General features: G+C 42.4%; 1 protein-coding gene and 1 long non-coding RNA gene across 5 annotated transcripts in view; one reads left to right on the top strand and one right to left on the bottom strand.

Moving 5' to 3' along the window:
• Positions 1-21,301, bottom strand: part of rp9 (RP9 pre-mRNA splicing factor) — a 93,949-nt gene that overhangs the window by 59,277 nt on the left and 13,371 nt on the right. The window contains exons 5-6 of one of the 4 annotated variants that reach the window (XM_069907422.1): positions 11,143-11,204; positions 323-419 (exon numbers count right to left, since the gene is read on the bottom strand). In XM_069907422.1, the coding sequence (XP_069763523.1) occupies positions 338-419; positions 11,143-11,204 (144 nt within the window). In that variant the 3' untranslated portion in view covers positions 323-337. Of the gene's footprint in view, positions 1-322; positions 420-5,462; positions 7,633-7,751; positions 7,860-11,142; positions 11,205-21,301 lie in introns of those variants that run through there. The other 3 variants (XM_069907404.1, XM_069907415.1, XM_069907393.1) reach the window with 3 other exon arrangements.
• On the top strand, positions 12,135-21,159 carry LOC138747875 (uncharacterized). The gene is made up of 2 exons (XR_011347705.1): positions 12,135-14,958; positions 19,962-21,159. It is a non-coding gene; the product is annotated as an uncharacterized lncRNA (long non-coding RNA).

The following is a 21,301-nucleotide window of genomic DNA, read 5'->3' as shown; positions in this document are numbered from 1 at the left end:
GGGCAGGCAGAATTTTCATTTATCATTAGGGTAAACTGTACTCAAGAAAAGATGCATATACAAAAAAAAGAGAAATGTAAACAGAGAAATATAAAAAGGCTACTAATACAGAAAATAAAATTCTGTTGTAGCGTTCGCGGTAGGCGAGCATGGAGAAGAACTGCACGCACACAAAAGGCTTGGAAAATGAGACTGGTTTATTGCTCTGGCTGTCGTACTTATATGGGCCCCAGGTGCTGACATCAGAGCCCCGCGTCATCAGAGGGATTGGCTGGTGTTTCCGCCAGAATTCCCCATCTTCCCGCTGTGCGGAGGTCATCTGAGATGATGGTTGGTGTCATCCCCAGGTCATCCGCCTGGTCGCCGCTTTCATTGGCCATTTTGGGGGGCAGTCATGTGTCTGCGTGCGGGCTGCTACACTGCAATAAATAATGTGCAGAATAAGATTCTTTAAATGAGTCTCGGATTGAGTTTCTTGTTGAGGAGTCTGATGGTGGAGGGGGAGCAGCTGTTTCTGAACCTGGTGGTGCGAGTCTTGTGGCACCTCGACCTCTTTCCTGATGGTAGCAGCGAGAACAGAATGTGTGCTGGGTGATGATTGCTGTTGCTCTCTGACAGCTGCATTCCATTGTAGATTTTCTTGATGGTGGGGAGGGTTTTGCCTGTGATGTTCCAGGCTGGTCCACTACAGTTTGCAGGGCTCTCCGCTTCAGAGGTATTGGTGTCTCCAAACCAGGCCATGATGCAGCCGGATTACACACTTTCCATTATACATACATCTGTAGAGGTTTGTCAAGGTGTCTAATGTCATACTGAACCTCTGCAAACACCTGAAGTAGAGGAGCTGATGTGCTTTCTTCATGATAACATTGGCGTGTTGGGTCCAGTAAAGGTCCTCCAAGATGGTGTGCCCCAGGAATTTAAATGTGATAATCCTCTCTACCTCTGATCCCCCAATGATCACTGGATCATACTCCTCTAGTTTTCCTTCCTGAAGTCTACAATCAGCTCCTTGGTTTTGGTGACATTGAGTGCAAGGTTGTTGTTGGTGCACCATTCAGCCAAGTTTTCAATCTCCCTCCTGTATGCTGATGTAGGTTAAACAAATTATCTGCTCCTTTTTTGGCAGTACTTTTCTTGAAAGTCTTGCAACATACAAAATGGTTGTTTACCTGACTCACTTCAAATGATGTCAGTTGTCCATCATCGTTGATGAAGACCCTGACACCATAAGTCACTTTAAGATTGGGTGCAGTGTGCCCGACGATGACTGGTCAAGCCAGTTCAGGCACGAAATGTCCTGGCACATGTTGGATAGACACGTGTCGGCACTGAAGTTGTTGCGCTGGTGGCTCTGGACTTGCGCCTTATGTTGTGTTTCAGCAATGCACCTTGCTTTGTAATCTTGACAGCTCATGTGGTTAAGGCACAAGGTAGGACGGTTTTATGCCAGTGTTTCCCAGGTGGTCGTGACTATGTCAAGCAACTTCAGGGAGGCTTTAGTGCATCTTTGTAACATTTCTTATCCCCAAATTATACAATTGACTCCAAAATACTTTGATTTGTCTAAGATAACAATTTATTTAAATGCCTATTTTTGATACACAATATAAATGTACAACTTCATCAATCTTCCTTTTTGGTTTCCCATTGCATGTGGTTAAAAAATGAAAAAGAACATCAAGCAATAAGCATACAAATAGGTCCTTTGGCCCATGATGTTTGCGCTGAATCCGTTGCCGAAATAAACTGAATTTTTCTGCTACTTGCTCATGCATTGTTTTATTGCCTCTCTATGTGCCAAGTTGAAAACTCTTAAAAACCATGATCATACCTGCTTCCTCGACTACTCTTCGAAGCCCATTCCAGCAACCTACATCTTTCTGTGTATGAAATTTTGCCCTGCACGTTTAATATTATTTTTAAAATTTAGACATACAGCATGGTAACAGGCCCTTTCAGCCCACGAGCCCCTGCTGCCCAATTAACACCCACAACCCCGTTATGTTTGAATGGTGGGAAGAAATCAGAGTACCCAGTGGAAACACACAGACACGGGGAGAACGTACAAACTCCATACAGACAGCTCAGGATTTGAACCCCGTTCACAACCGCTGGCGCTGTAACAGCATTGCACTAACCACTACACCAACTGCACCACTCTTTAAACATTTCCTACCTCACCTTAAACACATGTCCTCAAGCAGCTGACATTATCTTGGGGAAAAAAATTCTGACTGTTTATCCAGTCTATTCTTCTTATAAACTTCTGTGAGGACTCCCCTCAGTTTCCCAACACTCCAGAGTAAACAACCCAAGTTTGTCCAGTCTCTCCTTTAAGCCCTGGTAAATCTCCATTGTACCCTATCCAAAGCCTCCACATCTTTCCTGTAATGGGGAAACCAGAATTGCTCATGTGTGACATTACTAAAATTTATGTATCTGCAACATGACTTCCTATGGGTCACGTCTCCAGAATGGAGGACCATCGCCTTCCCAAGATCGTGTTATATGGCGAGCTCTCCACTGGCCACCGTGACAGAGGTGCACCAAAGAAAAGGTGCCTAAAGAAATCTCTTGGTGCCTGCCACATTGACCACCGCCAGTGGGCTGATAACGCCTCAAACCGTGCATCTTGGCGCCTCAGTTTGGCGGGCAGCAACCTCCTTTGAAGAAGACCGCAGAGCCCACCTCACTGACAAAAGGCAAAGGAGGAAAAACCCAACACCCAACCCCAACCAACCAATTTTCACCTGCAACCGCTGCAATCGTGTCTGCCTGTCCCGCATCAGACTTGTCAGCCACAAACGAGCCTGCAGCTGACGTGGACTTTTTACCCCCTCCATAAATCTTCGTCCGCGAAGCCAAGCCAAAGAGAAGAGGATGAACCACCAGGAAAATAGGGGGCTGCAGTGAAAGCAGCATTTCTGCAGGTGGAGGCCCAGCAGATGGGAGAACAGAGACACAGCTTGATCCTCATGTCAGTGGCTCTGGACATAATTTAAACAGCCTGTAAAAGGAGTCAACAGTGTTTTTCTAGTAAAATCCTGCAACTACAGGTCTGTGCCTAAGATGGCGACGCCTATGCTCGGCAGCAGCCATGAGGGGTTGCAGACTCTGGGCAACAGCAGACTGGTGCAGGGCACCATAAACAGGGAGATGCCACCCCCCCCAGGTTGAGAAGGAGAGGCAAAATAGATCACCCGAGAGGGCGGTGACCATAGCAAGGAACTCAGTGGCTGAGGGACACCCACACAGGCTGCGGACGACGCAGTCAGGGAAGCTGTATGGGGTGTGGGGCTGCTGGAGACTGGCTCATGGGAACCAGGTATCGGAACTGGGATTCAAGAGGGTGCCAAAGTGCTCTCGAAGGGCCTTGGGTGCTGAAGGCTTCCTGATCACGTCGAAGGATTGGATCTAGAACTCGGGTTGCCAATGGATTGAACAGGAGTGTGTGTGGCTAGAGGCCACAGGAGTACTAGAGGTGAATCCATGGATGCTCAGTACTCTGAAGGAACTCTCTTTTGCTTCTTTTTCTCTCTTGCTGCAAGGGGGCACTGAGCAACACTACTGGCAACTCTTTGCCTCCTGGCAGATAGATGGCAATTTCAATAAAAGAATCTTGGACCCCAGATCCCTGTGCCCAACAATGCTGGGTAACATTTTACTCCTGGAAGTGAATGAGTCAGGTTGAGTTTTCAGCTCATTATTATGAACATCCAGTGACCAAGGCAACTCAGTGTAGTTTTTTAATTATATAACTAAAATTCATTTCAGTATTATAGGGAAATAATACATTGATCTCACTGCTAGAATTCAGCTACTTTGTCCCTATATATTCATTCTAACTCTTTTGCTCTTTAGGAAAGAGAGTAAAAAAATTGTAGGTGCCTTCATAGCTCCCTGAAAAAACTGTATTTGGATGGAGTATGAAGACTGGAAGAATTCGGGAATCTGTTCTTTCCAGTAGATACATGTTTTTCTCCTCTCTCCATTAAGATGCCTTGAAGATCCCAATAAAGCAAGGAATGTTAAATGGTTGAGCAGTCAGACGCAATGTTGAATCCATATGCTCCTGTGCACAGATTCATTTAAAAGCTGTACATTAGCTAACCAGGAGATATCACAAGCAAATGGAAGTTAACATTCCTGCTATTTCTCCAACCAGGCATTGCAGCATGAGCTCACATCCTCTCAGGTAGCAGGCAGAGAAGCACTGCGACTGGGTGGGCCAATTCTTGGGGTATGCATGAATGATGGAGTTTGGGAGAAAGGTGAGATAACCAGAGAACAAAAATAGAGTACTTGACCTTTGTCACCATCAAAACAATTGGGCATCTTCATCACAAGCCTCGCTGATGATCCATCCTGATTTCCTTCTTAAATCCTAATCACATCTCCAAACAATTTAGTGACATCAAGAAATACTTGTGACCCAACAATATCTTTGCTATTGCGCTACACAACTTACATTTGCATGTTGTCCTGCAGGATATATTATTTTCAAAATGCACTGGAGCAACCTGTCTCCGATTCCCTGCAGATTCAAAACCTGCATTCTTTCCCACTAAGTCAACATGAATTTGGCATACACATCAAATGCTGTTCTCCAAATTCACTGGGATAAAATTCTGGAAAGCCGACTCAAGAGTTCTCCGTTGGTCCCTTCACCAAGACTGCAAAGGTTCAAGATTGTATCTTCCCAAGGCAGTTAAGGATAGATAACAAATACAAGATAATCTAGCAATATAAATGTATGAAAGAAAAATGCCACCACTTCTCGCGTTTGGTTTACTTTTCCTTAAAACTTCAAACTTCATTTCCTTTCTGATAGTCACTGGTGGCAGGCAAGGGAGCCTTCAGGATCTGCAGCTACACTTTGTGGTAGGGAGTGAGAGCAAACGTGCTTGCCAGTATATTTGTAAGTCTATTTTGTCCTGCCACTTACTTGATCTATATTTTAACCCTCACTTTCCTGCCACACTGTCTGAACTATGTGAATTAGCTGAAATTATATAAAATTGGCACATATATCCAGGGTACTGTTTAAACAATTAAAAACCAATAAGCTGACCTTCTGTGACATTGCAAGAGAAGGAATGGATGTGCTTACCAAGTAATGTACATCCAAATTGTGTATGATTACAAAATGAATCCTTAGATACATGACAGGACAATTATCTTTCAGTGACTTTAAGTCAAAGGATATATGTGGGCCAGGTAACAATGATTTTCTTGAAAAAGTTAATAATCCAAGTTATGATTCATTTAACAATATCCAAAACCTATCTAACTTTATAACTTGAATAGGGGCAGAAGCTTGCTTTGCTTTGCTTAGAACATGAGAAGGCACTGTTATTGAAGAAAGTTAGGCTGATACAAAACAATATTTCATAACACCCCTGTTGTGTGGGAAGGGAAAAGTTCAGTGGGTTCAAAGAATAGTGGGTCTGAACACAGGCTGAATGCAAAAATAATATTTATTGAAGGGGATAGCAAAAGGGATAACACATGCAAGTATTCTCAATCACACAACACAAAGCAACCAGTCACGGTGGACTTACCACTACAGATACCAGTAATTGCTTACTCTCACAAGCATAGTACAATCCAGTCACATCAGACTTAATAATACTGATACTGTTGTTACAAGCCCAGAGGACCTTAAAACCCAGCAGCAATAGATATTCACCAAGACAAATGGTTACTTAAACAAAAGTTGCTTTTAATTATCTTTAAACATGAAAACAGAATCACACTATAACAAACCAAACTTAAACCGTGTGTGTGTGTGTGTGTGTGTGTGTGTGTGTGTGTGTGTGTGTGTGTGTGTGTGTGTGTGTGTGTGTGTGTGTGTGTGTGTGTGTGTGTGTAAGTTCAGAAAAGTTCTTTGGTTCACAGGACAATCTCACTTCTCATTCCAAGTTCACTGATTGCAGGCAATTCTTAAACTGTGCACAGAATTTTACATTTATAAAGTTCACCAGGCTTTGGAGCTTGAAAAGTAAATGGTTACTGCTCAGGAAGTTTCTTGTCAAGTTTTCAGAGAGAGATTTGTTGTTCCAGAACATCCACAACTGATGTACTTCCATCAGCCACTTCAGTGTCTTGTTGATGAAGCTTGTCCCTTCAGGGTTTCCAGATGATAACCTCTTTCTTTCAGGTCACCTCTTGCATGAACCACAAGGGCTTTGACCAGGCTGAACAAAGCACTTCCAAATGGGACTTTCCACAAGCTTGCCAGCTTGTCCTGTTACACTTCCAGCTTCTGCTGGCTGTAACACTGTAGAAGTCTCTCTCTCTGAGAGAGAAAACCTGTTTGACTCCCTCTGCTTGCAAAACCACATGATCTTCTTAGAAAAGCAAGCTCTCTTCCAGACAATCTGCAGCTTCAACAAGATCTTTCATCTGTTGCCTTTTGTAAACAACAATCCATTAGTGAAATCTCTTGAGCACTCTCCAAAGCTCTTGCAAAAAGCTGTGGAGCCGATATGTCTAGCATTAGCAGAGCTCCAGTATTTCAAATAAGATCTGTTTTACAGTGTTTGTATGTAACCTACTCTAACAAACCTTTTCCAATTTATCTCCCAAAAACATATTTATATACTCTGTCACACTGTTTATACAGACCAAGGACTATTCATTGTTTAATGATGGCACGGTTCAGATGCCATCTATAACAACAATATACAACAGCCCCAATCCCCAAGTAGTGCTCACTTTACCAATGACTCATTCAGTGTTGTCCACAGCAGGGTTCATCTCAGAGCCAAAGAGCGAAAGAAGTGCCATGGTACATGTTGGACATTATAGTGCGGTAAGATGGAGGATCCAGCCCAGGTAATGACAAGGTCCTTAAAGGGGCCAATGGTCAGGTGTGCACCAATGGGTGGGCAGAGTCCAAACATGATTGGCAGGTGATGCAACTTTGGAGAAGGTCCCAGACGGAGAAGTCACATGACCCTCTACAATCCACATTCTCACCAGGCTCGAGGCCATGTGACCCTCCAAAATCCACACTATATTCCCATTATTAAAAAAAACTGTCAAGATTAATATTGCTATTGCCCTTGCTGTCCTTATAATTTCTATAACACCCTCTGCAAGAAAACAAGATAAGAATTATTTCACTAAGTCTGTAAAGAAGTATTATTTTTTTTATTTCCACTGAAACAAGATAGATGTACACTTCTTTAGTACAAGAACCAAATGCTATTTTTCATCAGGTACAACTATTATATTGAAAATATTCTCAGAATGGGTAGAGGATCAGAAGGTAAAATATAGGGTCTGTATATAGCAAGCCATGCTTTATAAGAGTAACCTCAACCATCAAGTCAAAGTGTTAAAGTTTGTTGAATTTCTGTTTCTTTTCCATCTTTCTAAAAATGTTTAGAATAAATTCTTGTTGATGTTCCATTTTTCACTTTTGGCTTAAAAAACAACATTCACGTCTTTTCACCTTATTCTCAACTGTCACTTGATTTTCTGGCCTTGTGCTTTTTTTTTTTCTTTTTCTTTCTCTTCTCTTTTCTTTTTTTCTTCTTCTTGTGCCTGTCTCTGGAATCAGAGGAACTGGAACTCTGACTGTCTGATGTAGTGTCTTCCAACATCTGTTTTAGCTGCTGTATCCTAGGAAGAAAACACCACATTTTGTAATTAAATTACTAATCTAACTGATAAAGGGCTTTTATCTTCTTTTCCTCAAATATGAGGAAATTGCAAATTAAGGGAAAATGATGAGAATCAAAAACTTATGGACCTCATTGAACTATTGTCCTCTTTCATCCTGCCAGTCCCTCAGTATAGCCTCCATCTCAGTTCGCTGACATTCAGAGGAAGTTAGGCAATTGACCCCTCTGAAATTCAATTGCAGAAATGAAAGCACCATCAAGCTTTTCTCTCATCTAACAAATTCATTTACTGCTCCTGGTTTCCTTCCCATCCTGCAGTCTTAAAATAAATTGCAATCTTGCATAAGAGCCTGATCGGCTTCTGAGACATAACAAGAACCAGCTTATAAGCTCTTCTGCAACTTCCTTACCTATCTCAAGCTGACTAGCTCAAACTTCCACCAAGTTTCCCACCCACAAAACTCTGAACAAATCTTTCTGCAGTTCCTCTCTTCACTCCAGATGCCCGCCTCTAACCTGAATCTTATTCGTAAGACCAATTTCCAATTTCCTTGAACTAATTCCCCAAATTGTCTACCACCTATCTTCGTTTTGCTGTTCCCATTTTATCAGATATTATGAATAGTTTTCTTTCCTTGGTTACTACGTCCCCCTTCTTTGAATATTCTCTGCTCAAAAAAACACTATCCTGAACTAAGCCCTTGCAAGCTAATGCTACACTTGCTTTCTCTCCTAAGTTTCAAAAATGCTTCCCTCCCCAATCCAAACCCATCTTCCCAAGAAGTGCGTTGAATCATTCATGCATTGCTACCTCTGGTCTTTTGCCAAATTCTTTCCCAGACGCACTATTCATCACGATGGATCTTTGAATCGGGGAGAGAAGTCAGTTCTCCAGCAGCAGTTGAGGCTGCAAAATGGCAAGCTTGTTGAAAAACCCAATTTGGAGACAGGTTGCGAGTTCTGAATTCAGCCTGTTCAAGACCCGTGTAGTCCTCACAAGAGGAAATGGTTAGCTAGAGTCTTTCTCCGAAATAAGGGAAACAAGAGGAATTCTGTGGTGACTTGGAAGAAGAGGTTATCATTTGGAAAACCCACAATGGGGAAAGTTTCTTCGGCAAGACACTGAAGTGACTGATCAGAGGAAATCAGTTTGTGTATGTCCAACGAGCAACAAATTTCTCTCTGAAACCAACAAGTACCTTAATGAGCAATAACCATTTAACTTTAAGCACAAGAGCCTGGTGGAAATTATAAATGTTGAATTTTGTGCACAGTATGAGAATTGCCTGATAAATTAGTGAACTTGGAGAAGTGAAAAGTGAATGATTGGACAGTGAAAGAGAGAACTTTCCTGAACATATACACATTACATACATGTGTGCTTAGAATTAGAAGGGGGTAAAGTTAATAGTAATAAGTTTAAAGATTGACCCTGTTATTACGTTTAAAGAAAATTAAAAGCAACTTTTGTTTAAGTAACCATTGTCTTGGTGAATTTCTATTACTGCTGGGTTTTGGAATCCTCTGGGCTTGTAACAGTACATTCTCCCCATGTCTGCCTGGGTTTCCTCCCATCTTTCAAAATGTGCAGGGGAGGTAGGGTAATTGTGGTATTTGGGCGGCACAGGCTTGTGGGCCAGACGGTCCTGTTAATGTGCTATATGCCTAAATTTTAAGTAGCAGCGCACTTCATATTCTGTGGCAAATCAATGTTGCGATTAAACATTGACACAAACAAGGCATTTTTGCTTTGTGCAACCCCAAAGAGAAGTTTCATACGCTGGCAACAGAAAAATAACATTTAGCACCATCAATTAGAACATGGCTGATGTGTATGTCAACCTTATCTACTCGTTCTCCTTGCATAACTTTTTATACCCAATATGAAAAACCTAAAAATTACCGTTTTGAAACAACTTCTCAGCAATCTCTTTTGTGGGAAGGAGGCAGGGTGGGTGCTAGAAGGCAAAAGCTCAGCATTTCTATTGTTCTTTCTGATATCATACTAGAAGGACCTTACAGAAATTTACACGCTTATGTTACCTTGTTTAGCATCCTTTGTGGAATATAGTTTATAAATAGCTTCTTAAATCTTTTAATCACTTTAAAGCACTTCGATAAGCTTATCTCTTTTTTTAAATCTATACTGAAATAAAAACACAATTTGAAACCCGTGGTAGCTCTTTTACTGTTTGATCTGCTGAGCTTCTCCTGCATTTTGTGTTTTAAAAAAAAACTTTTACCCTTCTGGTAAATTCATCCAAAGGCCAAATATTCAATGTGGAGTTCAAACTTAAATGCAATACTGTAGATGGGATCTAACCAGAGCTCAGTATACAAGCAATACAATTTCCAGTTTTTAAGAATTTAACCCCAAAACAAATACCTGCTTCTCATTGGCCTTTATACTACCTCTAGCTTGTTGATAACTTATATTTATCGACTCACTTTTATTGATTTCTGCACTCGTAGTGTTAAATGTCACTAATATCCACTTTACCAAGCTTCATGTTATTTATAAAATACTCATTTATTTTCCTGAGGCCAAAGCTTTCCCTCATTGAACTCCACCTGCTCCAGTAGTTTTCACTTAGAATGAACATAATGACCAAGATATCGGAGCAGAAGAGCCACCTGGACAGTCGTGTATGCTCCACCTTTCAATTAGATCATGGCCTTTTGACCACGCCCTCAGCTCCACCAACCTGTCTTTACCCCAAAAACCATAATTCCCTGACAATGCAAAAATCTAACTGACTGTATCCTGTGCATATTCAATGAGGTAGCCTCTACTGCTTCCTTGAGCAGAAAATTCCACAGAATTCTCTCAAGTTTTCTTAAATGTTCAGGGATATGGTTTTCAAGAAAATTGTTTTACAATGTTCCCTTTATATCCAAGAACTATACTGCTCCTGCAGATTTATATTGAAATTTAATCTTGGTGTTTGTGTGTTCTGCTATTTTATCTGAAGATTTATAACAAACCAGATATTGAAAATGTGAAATAAAAACAGAAGTTGTTTGAAACAATTCACTCATCAGGCAGCATTTGTGGAAAGACAATCACTTTAGCTTTAGGTCTCTGTAAGAATTGGGAAAGAGAGAAAAATAAGTGAGTTATCAATACCGGAGAAGGTGCAGGAGGGATAGGTGGAATTACCGCAGTATCTCTGATAGGGTGACACACACAAAAAAACCCTGCAAACCTATGCAACCTCTTCCATTCAACTTTTATTCCACTCAACATCTCTATTGCCGACCTGCCCTTACTGATATGTTCTCCTTATAACACTGCAGAAATTTAATTAATATCAAAACACCTTCTTTTCTTTGTTTCCCGGTCACGTCTGTGGGTATAACCTGCAATATTGATCATGCTCAGTTTGTGGTCAATGATGTCTGATATGTCACAGAATTAAAGTTGAATATATTTTCACCTTTCCCATTACATGTTAAAATGGAAATTGCTCAACGCCTAATGGATCTTTTCATACTTTTGCATCCTTACCTGGTTTCTTTCTCATGACGTTTGTTTTCTCTGATTACATCATACATGGGATCCTCATGTGCCTAGCAAAAGACAGAACCATGTTATAAGATTGTTTATAGTAACAACAAATTACACATTTTTTTTCACAAATAACTGCAATTTAGTACAACATTGTCAAAAGCATTGACTTTGATATTAGTAAAATGAGTAAAATGTTATTTCTAAAACATTTACAATTAACATCTATTCCATTAGTGTGACAAACCGCAACAATGCAACACCATTTTCTTAAAGGCAATAAATGCTAGTCTCTGTAATAATAGTCTATATAAATGAAAATATTTGATTCAATCCCTCCCATTGACACACTTAGTCACAGACAGAATGCAAAGTCCACATCAACAGGACCAGAGATCACAACCAAACAGGGTCAGGGGAGCTGTTAAGCAGGAGCACTGGCGATCATTGAATGTCAGAGACATTCACAAATAGAATCATGGAGTACGAGTTCCACAGTACAGAAACAGCCCATTCCAGCCAAGGTTATGTCCTTTGTCTACATTTGACAGGTATCCCTGAAAATCTTTCCTATTCATGACTCTGTCTAAATGTTTTTTTGAATGTTAAATTGTTCCCACTTCTACCATTTCATCTTGGGATTCTGCTGAACCTTATCTGCCAGAGCTACCTCATACTTCCTGCTTGCCCTCCTTATTTCCCTCAAGAGAATCCTGCATTCTCTCTACATTCAAAAGATTTCCCCAATTTCAACTATCTATAACCCTCATTTTACTTGACCAGATCCTCAATATCCCTGGTCATCTCGGGTTCCCTTATCTTGCCAGCCAAGCCCTTCACTCCAATAGCAACTTGCTTTCCCTGGACTCCATGGATTCTTCTTTTGAAAGCCTCCCTCTTGCCAGATGTTCTTTAATCTGCAAATATCCTCTCTCAATCAATATTTGCAAGATCCTGTCAAATGCTATCAAAAATTGCCTTGCCAACTTGAAGAACTTTAACTTTTTCCATGAATAATTCAAAATTAAGGGAATTGCAAGTATTTGTCCCAAAGTGCTCTTCTACAGACACCTCAACGACTATTACAACTTAAAGATAGTATAAAAAATGTCACACATAAAAAAAACAAAGAAATAGGAAACAATTAAACAACTCAATTATATCACAAAAAGAACTAAGAATTTGCTTAGCATTTTCTTCCCAGACAATTTTTCTTCCCCATCAAAATCAATGGCTTCACCAGTCTCCAGATGCTAGAATCTGGACCAAAATACAAACTGCTGAAGAACTCGGTGGAACCATGCAAGTCAGCATATATGATGACTGTAGTAAACACACACTGAAAGCTGGAGGAATTAAGCAAGTCCTGCAGCATCCATAGGAGACAAAGTTAATATTCCCACTATTTCGAGCCTGAGCCCTTCTTCAAGGAATAAGCAAAGATTGAGGGTAAGAAGAAAAAGAGCCAGAAAAATAAAACCAAAGAAGCTCAAAGTTGCCGAGATCATCGACAGAAAGTCCACAAGGGAGAGGTGAAGAAGGTGCAGCCACGATGTTGGGACAAACCCGAGGTGGGGGATCAACACAGGATTTCCATAAAATGATAGAAACCATGGAGGTTCTGAGTGAACAAGTCTTCAAGGTGGAAAATGTACTAAGAGAAGTGGAACGAAAAATAACAGTGATGGCGATTGAAGACCTGACTTCTCAGGTGAGCCAGGTTGAAAACAACCCAAGAAAAATTAAAAATCCTGGAGGAAAATAGAAAAAAGTGGAAAGCGGGTAAACAACTGTGGCTGACAAAATCAACCACATAATGTCCAAATCGTCAGGTTGAGAGAAAGGACCAAAGGGAATGAACCGGCGAATTTCTTTGAAGAGTGGATCCCAAAAGCACTGGGAGTGGAAAAATTCAGGGAAAAACTTCTAATAGAGAGAGCCCATCGGACCCTTAGCCCCAGGAGAGCGGATGACCAAAACTCACAACCGGTCCTGGTGAGAGTTCTAAATTACTGGAATCAGGAGGCAACATTAAGGGCAGTAGTGGAGGATGCCAGGGAAAACGGTGGCCCAGTCCAGAAGGAGGAAAGGTGCTATTCTTTCAAGACTTAAATGCTAATTTGGCAAAACAAAGAAAAACACTTGACAATGTTAAAAGACGATTAAGAACACGGAATATAAAGTATGCAATGCTGTACTCAGGATCGATGTAACAGATGGACCCTGAAGTTTCTATAAAACAGTAAAGGAAGTGGATAGATTTTTACAAGAACTGTAAAGGGGATCCAAGAATAGAGGCCAGAAAGATGAAAAAGTACAAAAAGAAAAAATATAAAGAGAACTGTAATGTCAAAAATTGGATAAAGTAAAATGAGTTATATTTTTGAACTTTTATCGGTTATTTAAAGTAATATTGAAATGTATACGGAGCGTTCAACAGAAAATAAATATTTAGCAAAATAGTAGCAGGATGGATACTCCGATTTAAGGGGGTTAATTGTACCGGAGAGGGAGAATTTTTCAAAATGGCATAGAAGCTAAGGGGCTTTTCCTTGGACAGTACTGTGGGTTTTCTTCATGGGTTTCCGGGGTTTATTGATTACGTCACCATCAGAGCAGGGTAATCGTTTGTTAACAGGGGAAAATCACTTAACTGTATAAATCACCAAGAGTCTAATGATAGAGCTGAATATATACAAATGTAAATATGAATAAAATGTTAAAATTTATCAGTTGTAATATTAATGGGTTTAACAGATTCAAAGAGGAAAAAAAGTTTTTGGCACACTTAAAAAATTAAAGGCAAATATAGTTTTTCTACAGGAAACTCACTTTACAAAATTGGAACACAATAAGTTAAAAAGGGACTGGGTGGGACAAGTCATATCCTCCTCTTTAAATACCAAAGCGAGGGGTGGGGAGGGTGAAGCAATTTTAATAAATAAAAAATATACCAGTGTTGGCAAAGGTTTCTAATGGCACATTGTTGGTTATATTCAGAATCTTGGACTCTCATGAATATTTATACTCCAAATTTTGATGATGAATCTTTTATACAAAATGTCTTCTTAAAAACAGTCGAGGGTAGACAAAATGTACTGATTGGAGATTTTTGTTTGTGTTATAGATAGAGAATTTAGGTTAAAAAGGGCTTAAGTTAAAATGTGATGATTAATCATAAAAGGGGAAGCCAGAATAGACAGGGAGCTTACCATAAAAGTTCAGCTAGACAATGTTATAACAAACAGAGATTTTCATGGTCACAGAGAGACATGTAGGAGCCAAAGATTGATAAAAAGAGCGAGAAACAGAATTTAGTGTGTGTAGAGTTCGTAGTGTACGTAACAAACATGATAATTACAAATGCAAGTGTACTTAGGATGATTTTGCAAAAACTAACCAATTAAAACAGTGTTAAAAAGAAGGGGAAGGACAAACAAAAAAGGTATAAAAATCAATGCACTGTATGTATCGGGGCTTGACATGGCGAGAAGCCAGTTGAGTCCAACTCTGCAGACTTGTAAATAAAGCTTGTCGTGTCATCAATTTTAAAGAGACTCATGTGTGAGAACTTGTACTTCTGACAATTGGGGGCTCGTCCGGGATCTACACTCCAGCCGTGGGAGGAGGCGAGAAAGAGGGACATCGGAGGTGGTGCACCCCGCTGAGTTCAGCGACTCCTAGTCCCCGCTGAGTTCAGCGACTCCTAGTCCCTTGTTCGTCGCCTCGGGCGGCTTGAGCGAGTGGTATCCGGACAAGGTGACACGACAAGACGAAAAGGAGAGGGGTGACGGTTCAATCCCCAGGAAGACACCGGTAAGTGACGACTTACGATTGTGGTGTGGGGATTGACGGATGAGACCACCCAGGTAACGGTCATGACGGGATAAAAAAAACTATAAAACAATAAATCAGGTGTAGAGCCTTTGTCGTGGTGTGAGGACCCTGTCGTGGGACCCTAGGATAGACCCCAGGGAAACCTCGGCGGGAACCGGCGGAGGGATAGTACCTCCGACGAGGCGTCCGAGAAGAAAGGGAGTAGGGTCCCGAACGGGAGGGTCCTCAGCAACGATAAACGGATCTAGGTGGGAAAAATGGGAGGATCAAAATCTAAGGGTTCGTCTGAAAGATCAGGACATTTCCCGGGAGTTCCCCTTGACAGCCCTTTGGGGAGAATGTTTGAAAATTGGGATAGTAAACGACATCGAGACAAAAACAAGAAAAAGATGGCTCAATATTGTCTTCTTTGGTCGAAACAGCCTATCAAAGGTTCCTCGGTCTGGTGGCCGAAATTTGGATCTGATTTGGATTTGGATTTGGATTGGGTTAGACAAGCATTAAACATATATGTAAATTCGACTCAAAAGGTGAATCAAGAAGAGTCAGCATATGCATTTTGTTGGGTTCCCTGGCCAGGATCCTTAACAAAATGTTTTAAATTGAGGGTAGCGGGAGAAAAGAAGTGGGAACCTCTGGACAACCTCCCCCCTCCTTATGTTCCCCCGGTGCCCACTGCGCCCGAGGGAAGCTCGCTGCTGGAGGGGAAAGGTGATGAATCTGATTGCCCCGGAAGGGGCCGGGAACAAAGGGATGAATTAAGGGAGTCGGACCCTAAACTTCCACCGGTAAACCGACCCTGGACCAGATCCCAGACTGGTCCAGGACCATCGAAGTCTTCAGTAAGCCTAAATCCCCTGAGGGAAGTTCCTATGGGAGGACCGGGAGGGGGAACGGGATATGTAAACGTTCCCCTAACTAGTACGGAGGTGCGGGGATTTAAGAAGGAAATGAAAAATCTATTGGAAGATCCCATGGGACTGGCCGAACAGTTCGACCAGTTCCTGGGACCAAACACATATACCTGGGAAGAGATGCAGGCAATAATGGGAACATTATTCTCACCCCAGGAGAGGCAGATGATTCGACAGGCTGCCCTCCTCATGTGGGAACGTGAACAACCTGGGGACCCCAGACCCCATGAACAAAAATATCCCTTGAATGAACCCAGGTGGGACAAACGAACACCCGAGGGATTGGCAAGTATGAGACAATATAGAGAGTGGACGATTAAAGGGATACGGGAGGCTGTGCCAAAGGGTCACAATTTTACCAAGGCATTTGGGAACCACCAGGGGAAAGATGAGTCCCCTACTGATTTCTTGGAGAGGGTGAGAAAGGATGTCCAACAGTATGCGGGTGTGGACCCTAGTACACCAATGGGTGAACAGCTTATTCGAATTGAATTTGTTTCCAAATCGTGGCAGGACATTAGAAAGAAACTAGAAAAGGAGGAAGGCTGGAATGAAAAACCCCTGAGCGACCTGTTGAAAAAGGCACAAAGAGTATATGTGCAGAGGGAAGAGGAAGGTCAAAAGAGGGCAGCGAAGATTATGGTACAGACTATCCGACAGATAAATGCCGAGTCCAGAGGGGAAAGGAAACAAAACCTTCCTCTAAGCAACCCAAGATATCCAAGAGAGGGGAGACCCCGGAGACCCGTTAAGTGCTATTACTGCAACGAGGAAGGACACTTCAAGAGGGAATGCCCCCAATATAAGAGGGAAGTGCGTACCCTCGAACTCATGGAAGAAGATTAGGGGGGGTCAGGGGTTCCGAATGTTGGGGACCAGGTATAAGAGGGAACCCTTGGTAAAACTAAAAATTGGTCCCCAGGGAGAAGAGGTGGTGTTTATGGTGGACACGGGAGCGGAACGAAGTAGTGTAATAACTGTGCCGATCGGGACCGAGCCTGTGAAAAGCAATTTGAAAATTTCTGGGATAGAAGGGGCTCCCAGAATGGTATCGATAATTCCCCAAGTGACAGTGAAGCTGGAAGGGAGAGAAGGGGTACAGGACCTCTTGTTGTTACTGTCGGCCGGATTTAACCTCCTAGGAAGAGATTTACAGGCTCTCCTAGGTTTGGGTGCTCTCCCCGTGGACGGAGAAGTGCGAGTCCACCTCTGTGCTCTGAAGGAGGAGGATGAACGGCAGATTGACGAGAGAGTCTGGTATAAGAAGGGAAATCGAGGAGGTCTGGACATCCCACCTTTACATGTCACATTAATACCAGGTCATCAGCTGGTAAGGAAACGTCAGTATCCTATTTCTTTGGAAGGGAGGAAGGGGCTACAGCCGGTAATTGAGACCCTAATACGAGACGGACTATTGGAGGAAATCATGTCACCCTATAACACCCCTATACTCCCAGTGAAAAAGTCAGATGGATCCTATCGTCTAGTTCAGGATCTAAGAAGTTTGAATGCTATTGTTCAGACCCGCCACCCAGTGGTGCCTAATCCCTATACTATTATGAGTCGGATTCCCCCAGACCATGAGTGGTTTAGTGTTATCGACCTGAAGGACGCCTTCTGGACGTGTCCACTAGAAGAGGGAAGTAGAGATATGTTCGCGTTTGAATGGGAGAATCCATGGACAGGTAGACGGAGGCAGCTTCGGTGGACTGTATTGCCCCAAGGGTTCACTGAATCTCCGAACCTGTTTGGACAAATGCTAGAACAAATCCTGGCGGACTATCCACGATCCGATGATTCCCAACTGATGCAGTATGTGGACGATTTACTGTTATCAGGACCCAAGGAACAGGAAATGAGGGGAGATACAATCAGACTCTTGAATTATCTGGGGAAAAAGGGTCTGCGAGTGTCCAGGAACAAGTTACAGTTCGTTGAGAGGACTGTGGTATATCTGGGACACCAGATAAGTAAAGGACAGAGACGGATTACCCCTGAACAGATTGCGGGAATCACTAGAATGCCGTTACCCCGTAATAAGAAGGAAATAAGACAATTCCTGGGACTCTTAAGTTACTGTAGGTTATGGATAGAGGACTACTCAGCGTTGGTGAAGTTTATGTATGAAAAAGCTGACAAATGAAGATGAATATCCATTGAAATGGACCCAGGAGGAGAAGGGATGGTTTGAGGACTTGAAGCATCGCCTGACGCGAGCCCCGGTACTCACTCTGTCCTCTTTAAAACAACCCTTCCAGCTATTTGTCACTCATAACCAAGGAACAGCTGTGGGAGTTTTAACGCAGGAAAAAGGCGGTCAGCGACACCCAGTGGCTTTCCTATCCAAAATGATGAACCCAGTGTCTCGCAGATGGCCGACGTGTATCCAGGGAGTAGCGGCTGCTGCTCTGTTGGTGGAGGAGGCATGTAAACTTACTTTTGGAGGAAGGATGACTGTGTACACCTCCCATTCTGTGAGTGTTCTATTAACACAATCCGCCCATCGATGGCTGACTGATTCCCGCATATTAAAGTACGAGACCATTTTAATGGTCGGAGAAGATCTACAGTTTGCTAAGAATAATAGTTGCAACCCAGCTCAGTTTTTATACGGCAGTGAAACAAGGGAAGAAGTGGAGCACGACTGTGTCGAGTTGACAGATCTTCAGACCAAGACCCGAGAGGACCTTTGCGATACTCCTCTGGGAGAGGGATATGAATTCTACATTGACGGCTCCGCCAGATGTCTTGACGGAATGAGGAGAAGCGGGTATGCCATAATAGAAGGAAATGCTTGGAAAGTGGTAGAATCCGCGAGGCTACCCGGAAGCTGGTCGGCACAGTCCTGTGAACTATATGCCTTGCAGAGAGCCCTCAGAGTACTGGCAGAGAAAACTGGAACAATTTACACTGACTCCAAATACGCATACGGGGTAGTGCATACCTTTGGTAAGATCTGGAAGGAGCGCGGTCTGATTACATCAAGAGGAAAGGAATTGGCACACGAACAGATGATTACTCTGACTTTGGAAGCTTTGACATTACCCCGGGAAATAGCAGTGGTCTACATACCAGGCCATCAGAGGGGAGATACCCCGACCGCAATTGGGAACAGACTGGCTGATGAAGAGGACAAAAGGGCAGCCATGCAACAAGAAGTCCGTTTGCTGACCTTAATCCCAATAAGACAAGGTATAAAAAAGGCTCCCATTTTCACTGCTAAGGAAGAAAAGGACAAGGCTCAGCTGGGCGCAAGCCAGCTGCCTGATGGAACATGGAAGACACCGGATGGAAGAATGGTTCTAAATAAGGAAATAACTCGCAATATTTTAAAACACCTACATCAGAGCCACTGGGGCACCCAGGCCTTGTGCGACACAGTGCTTCGAGAATATGTGTGTAAGGGGATCTACACCTTGGCCCAACAGGAAGTGTAGAACTGCCACATCTGCACAAGAATTAATAAGAAGGTAATGAGGACGAGTACCATGGGAGGTCAACCGTTGGCCATACGCCCCTTCCAAAGAATCCAGATTGACTTCACAGAGTTACCTCAAGTCCAAAGATGGAAGTATCTGTTGGTGGTGATAAATCACTTTACCCGATGGGTGGAAGCCTTCCCAACAGTAAATGCTACAGCCTCTACAGTAGCTCGCCTCCTCCTAGAGCAGGTGATCCCCAGATATGGTATAATGGATTCTATAGACTCAGACAGGGGTCCACATTTTTGCTCCAAAGTCCAGCAATTGATTTGTGATGCATTGCAGGTCTCTTGGAAATTGCATACCCCTTGGCATCCACAAAGCTCAGGGAGGGTTGAACGTATGAATGGAACCCTAAAGACGCAATTGACAAAATTAATGGTGGAGACTAAAATGCCTTGGATAAAGTGTCTGCCCCTGGCCTTATTGAGAATTCGTACTGCCCCACGCAGGGATGTGGGGTTGTCCCCTTATGAGATGATGTTTGGGCTTCCCTTCTGGAGTACAGTTGAGGGGTGTCCCACCTTGGGGGAAGGGGATATTTTTGTTAGGAACTATTTACAGGCACTGTCACGCTCTCTTACAGATTTACGAAAGAGAGGACTATTGGCACAAACTCCGCCTCTAGACTTTTCTTTACACAAGGTGGAACCGGGAGACTGGATTCTCATCAAGACCTGGAAAACTGAAAAACTCCAGCCACAGTGGGAAGGTCCATTCCAAGTTCTCTTGACTACAGAGGCTGCAGTACGGACAAGAGAGAAGGGGTGGACGCACGCATCCAGATTTAAGGGACCTGTAGAGGCGCCTCAGGACCCTGATACGGACTCAGATTGGACTTGTATTCCTGGAGACAAACCTCTTACTTTGCGATTTCGCAGAAAGACTTGATTGACAATGTTATTGTTATATGCTTTGATTTTTCTTGGTTTGCCTATGTCTTTGTCAGGTCTGAAGTGTAAGAAGTGCAGAGACACAGTAGTCCTTTTTCAGGACCGCACTTGGGAAAGAAAGGAGGGTATTTTCATTCCCCATACCTCAGTTCCTAAGAAATGCTGGGCAGAAAATACCACCCAACAACCATATACCCCTTGTATGGAGAAAGAGGGAAGTAATGTGGGTCATCGGGGGTGTTTTGTTCCTCCTGCTTGTTTTGCCCTATCTTATTCCCTGTCTGCGCAGCCTAGTGATTTCGATGGTCCAGCAGACCATGCAACCAGGGGGCCTGGGAGACCCAGTTAGAATTTTACTTCAACACGAAATTGATTTATCAGAAGATGGTTCTCTTCCCTGGGTTAAGGTCCCCATTCAGAAATAATACACACATTTTAAAGAAAGAAAGGGGTGGATTGTTATAGATAGAGAATTTAGGTTAAAAAGGGCTTAAGTTAAAATGTGATGATTAATCATAAAAGGGGAAGCCAGAATAGACAGGGAGCTTACCATAAAAGTTCAGCTAGACAATGTTATAACAAACAGAGATTTTCATGGTCACAGAGAGACATGTAGGAGCCAAAGATTGATAAAAAGAGTGAGAAACAGAATTTAGTGTGTGTAGAGTTCGTAGTGTACGTAACAAACATGATAATTACAAATGCAAGTGTACTTAGGATGATTTTGCAAAAACTAACCAATTAAAACAGTGTTAAAAAGAAGGGGAAGGACAAACAAAAAAGGTATAAAAATCAATGCACTGTATGTATCGGGGCTTGACTTGGCGAGAAGCCAGTTGAGTCCAACTCTGCAGACTTGTAAATAAAGCTTGTCGTGTCATCAATTTTAAAGAGACTCATGTATGAGAATTTGTACTTCTGACAGTTTGGATCCCGTTCTTGATAAATCAGCAAGGATAGTGACAAAGGCAAAAGCTTCAAAATCCACTCTATCTTTTAATAAAGATTAAAACCTGATAGATGTATAGAAACA

The sequence above is a fragment of the Narcine bancroftii genome, chromosome 1 (assembly GCF_036971445.1).
Source record: "Narcine bancroftii isolate sNarBan1 chromosome 1, sNarBan1.hap1, whole genome shotgun sequence".
In the NCBI taxonomy this organism is placed as follows: Eukaryota; Metazoa; Chordata; class Chondrichthyes; order Torpediniformes; family Narcinidae; genus Narcine; species Narcine bancroftii.
This window is presented reverse-complemented; position numbering and strand designations above follow the sequence as displayed.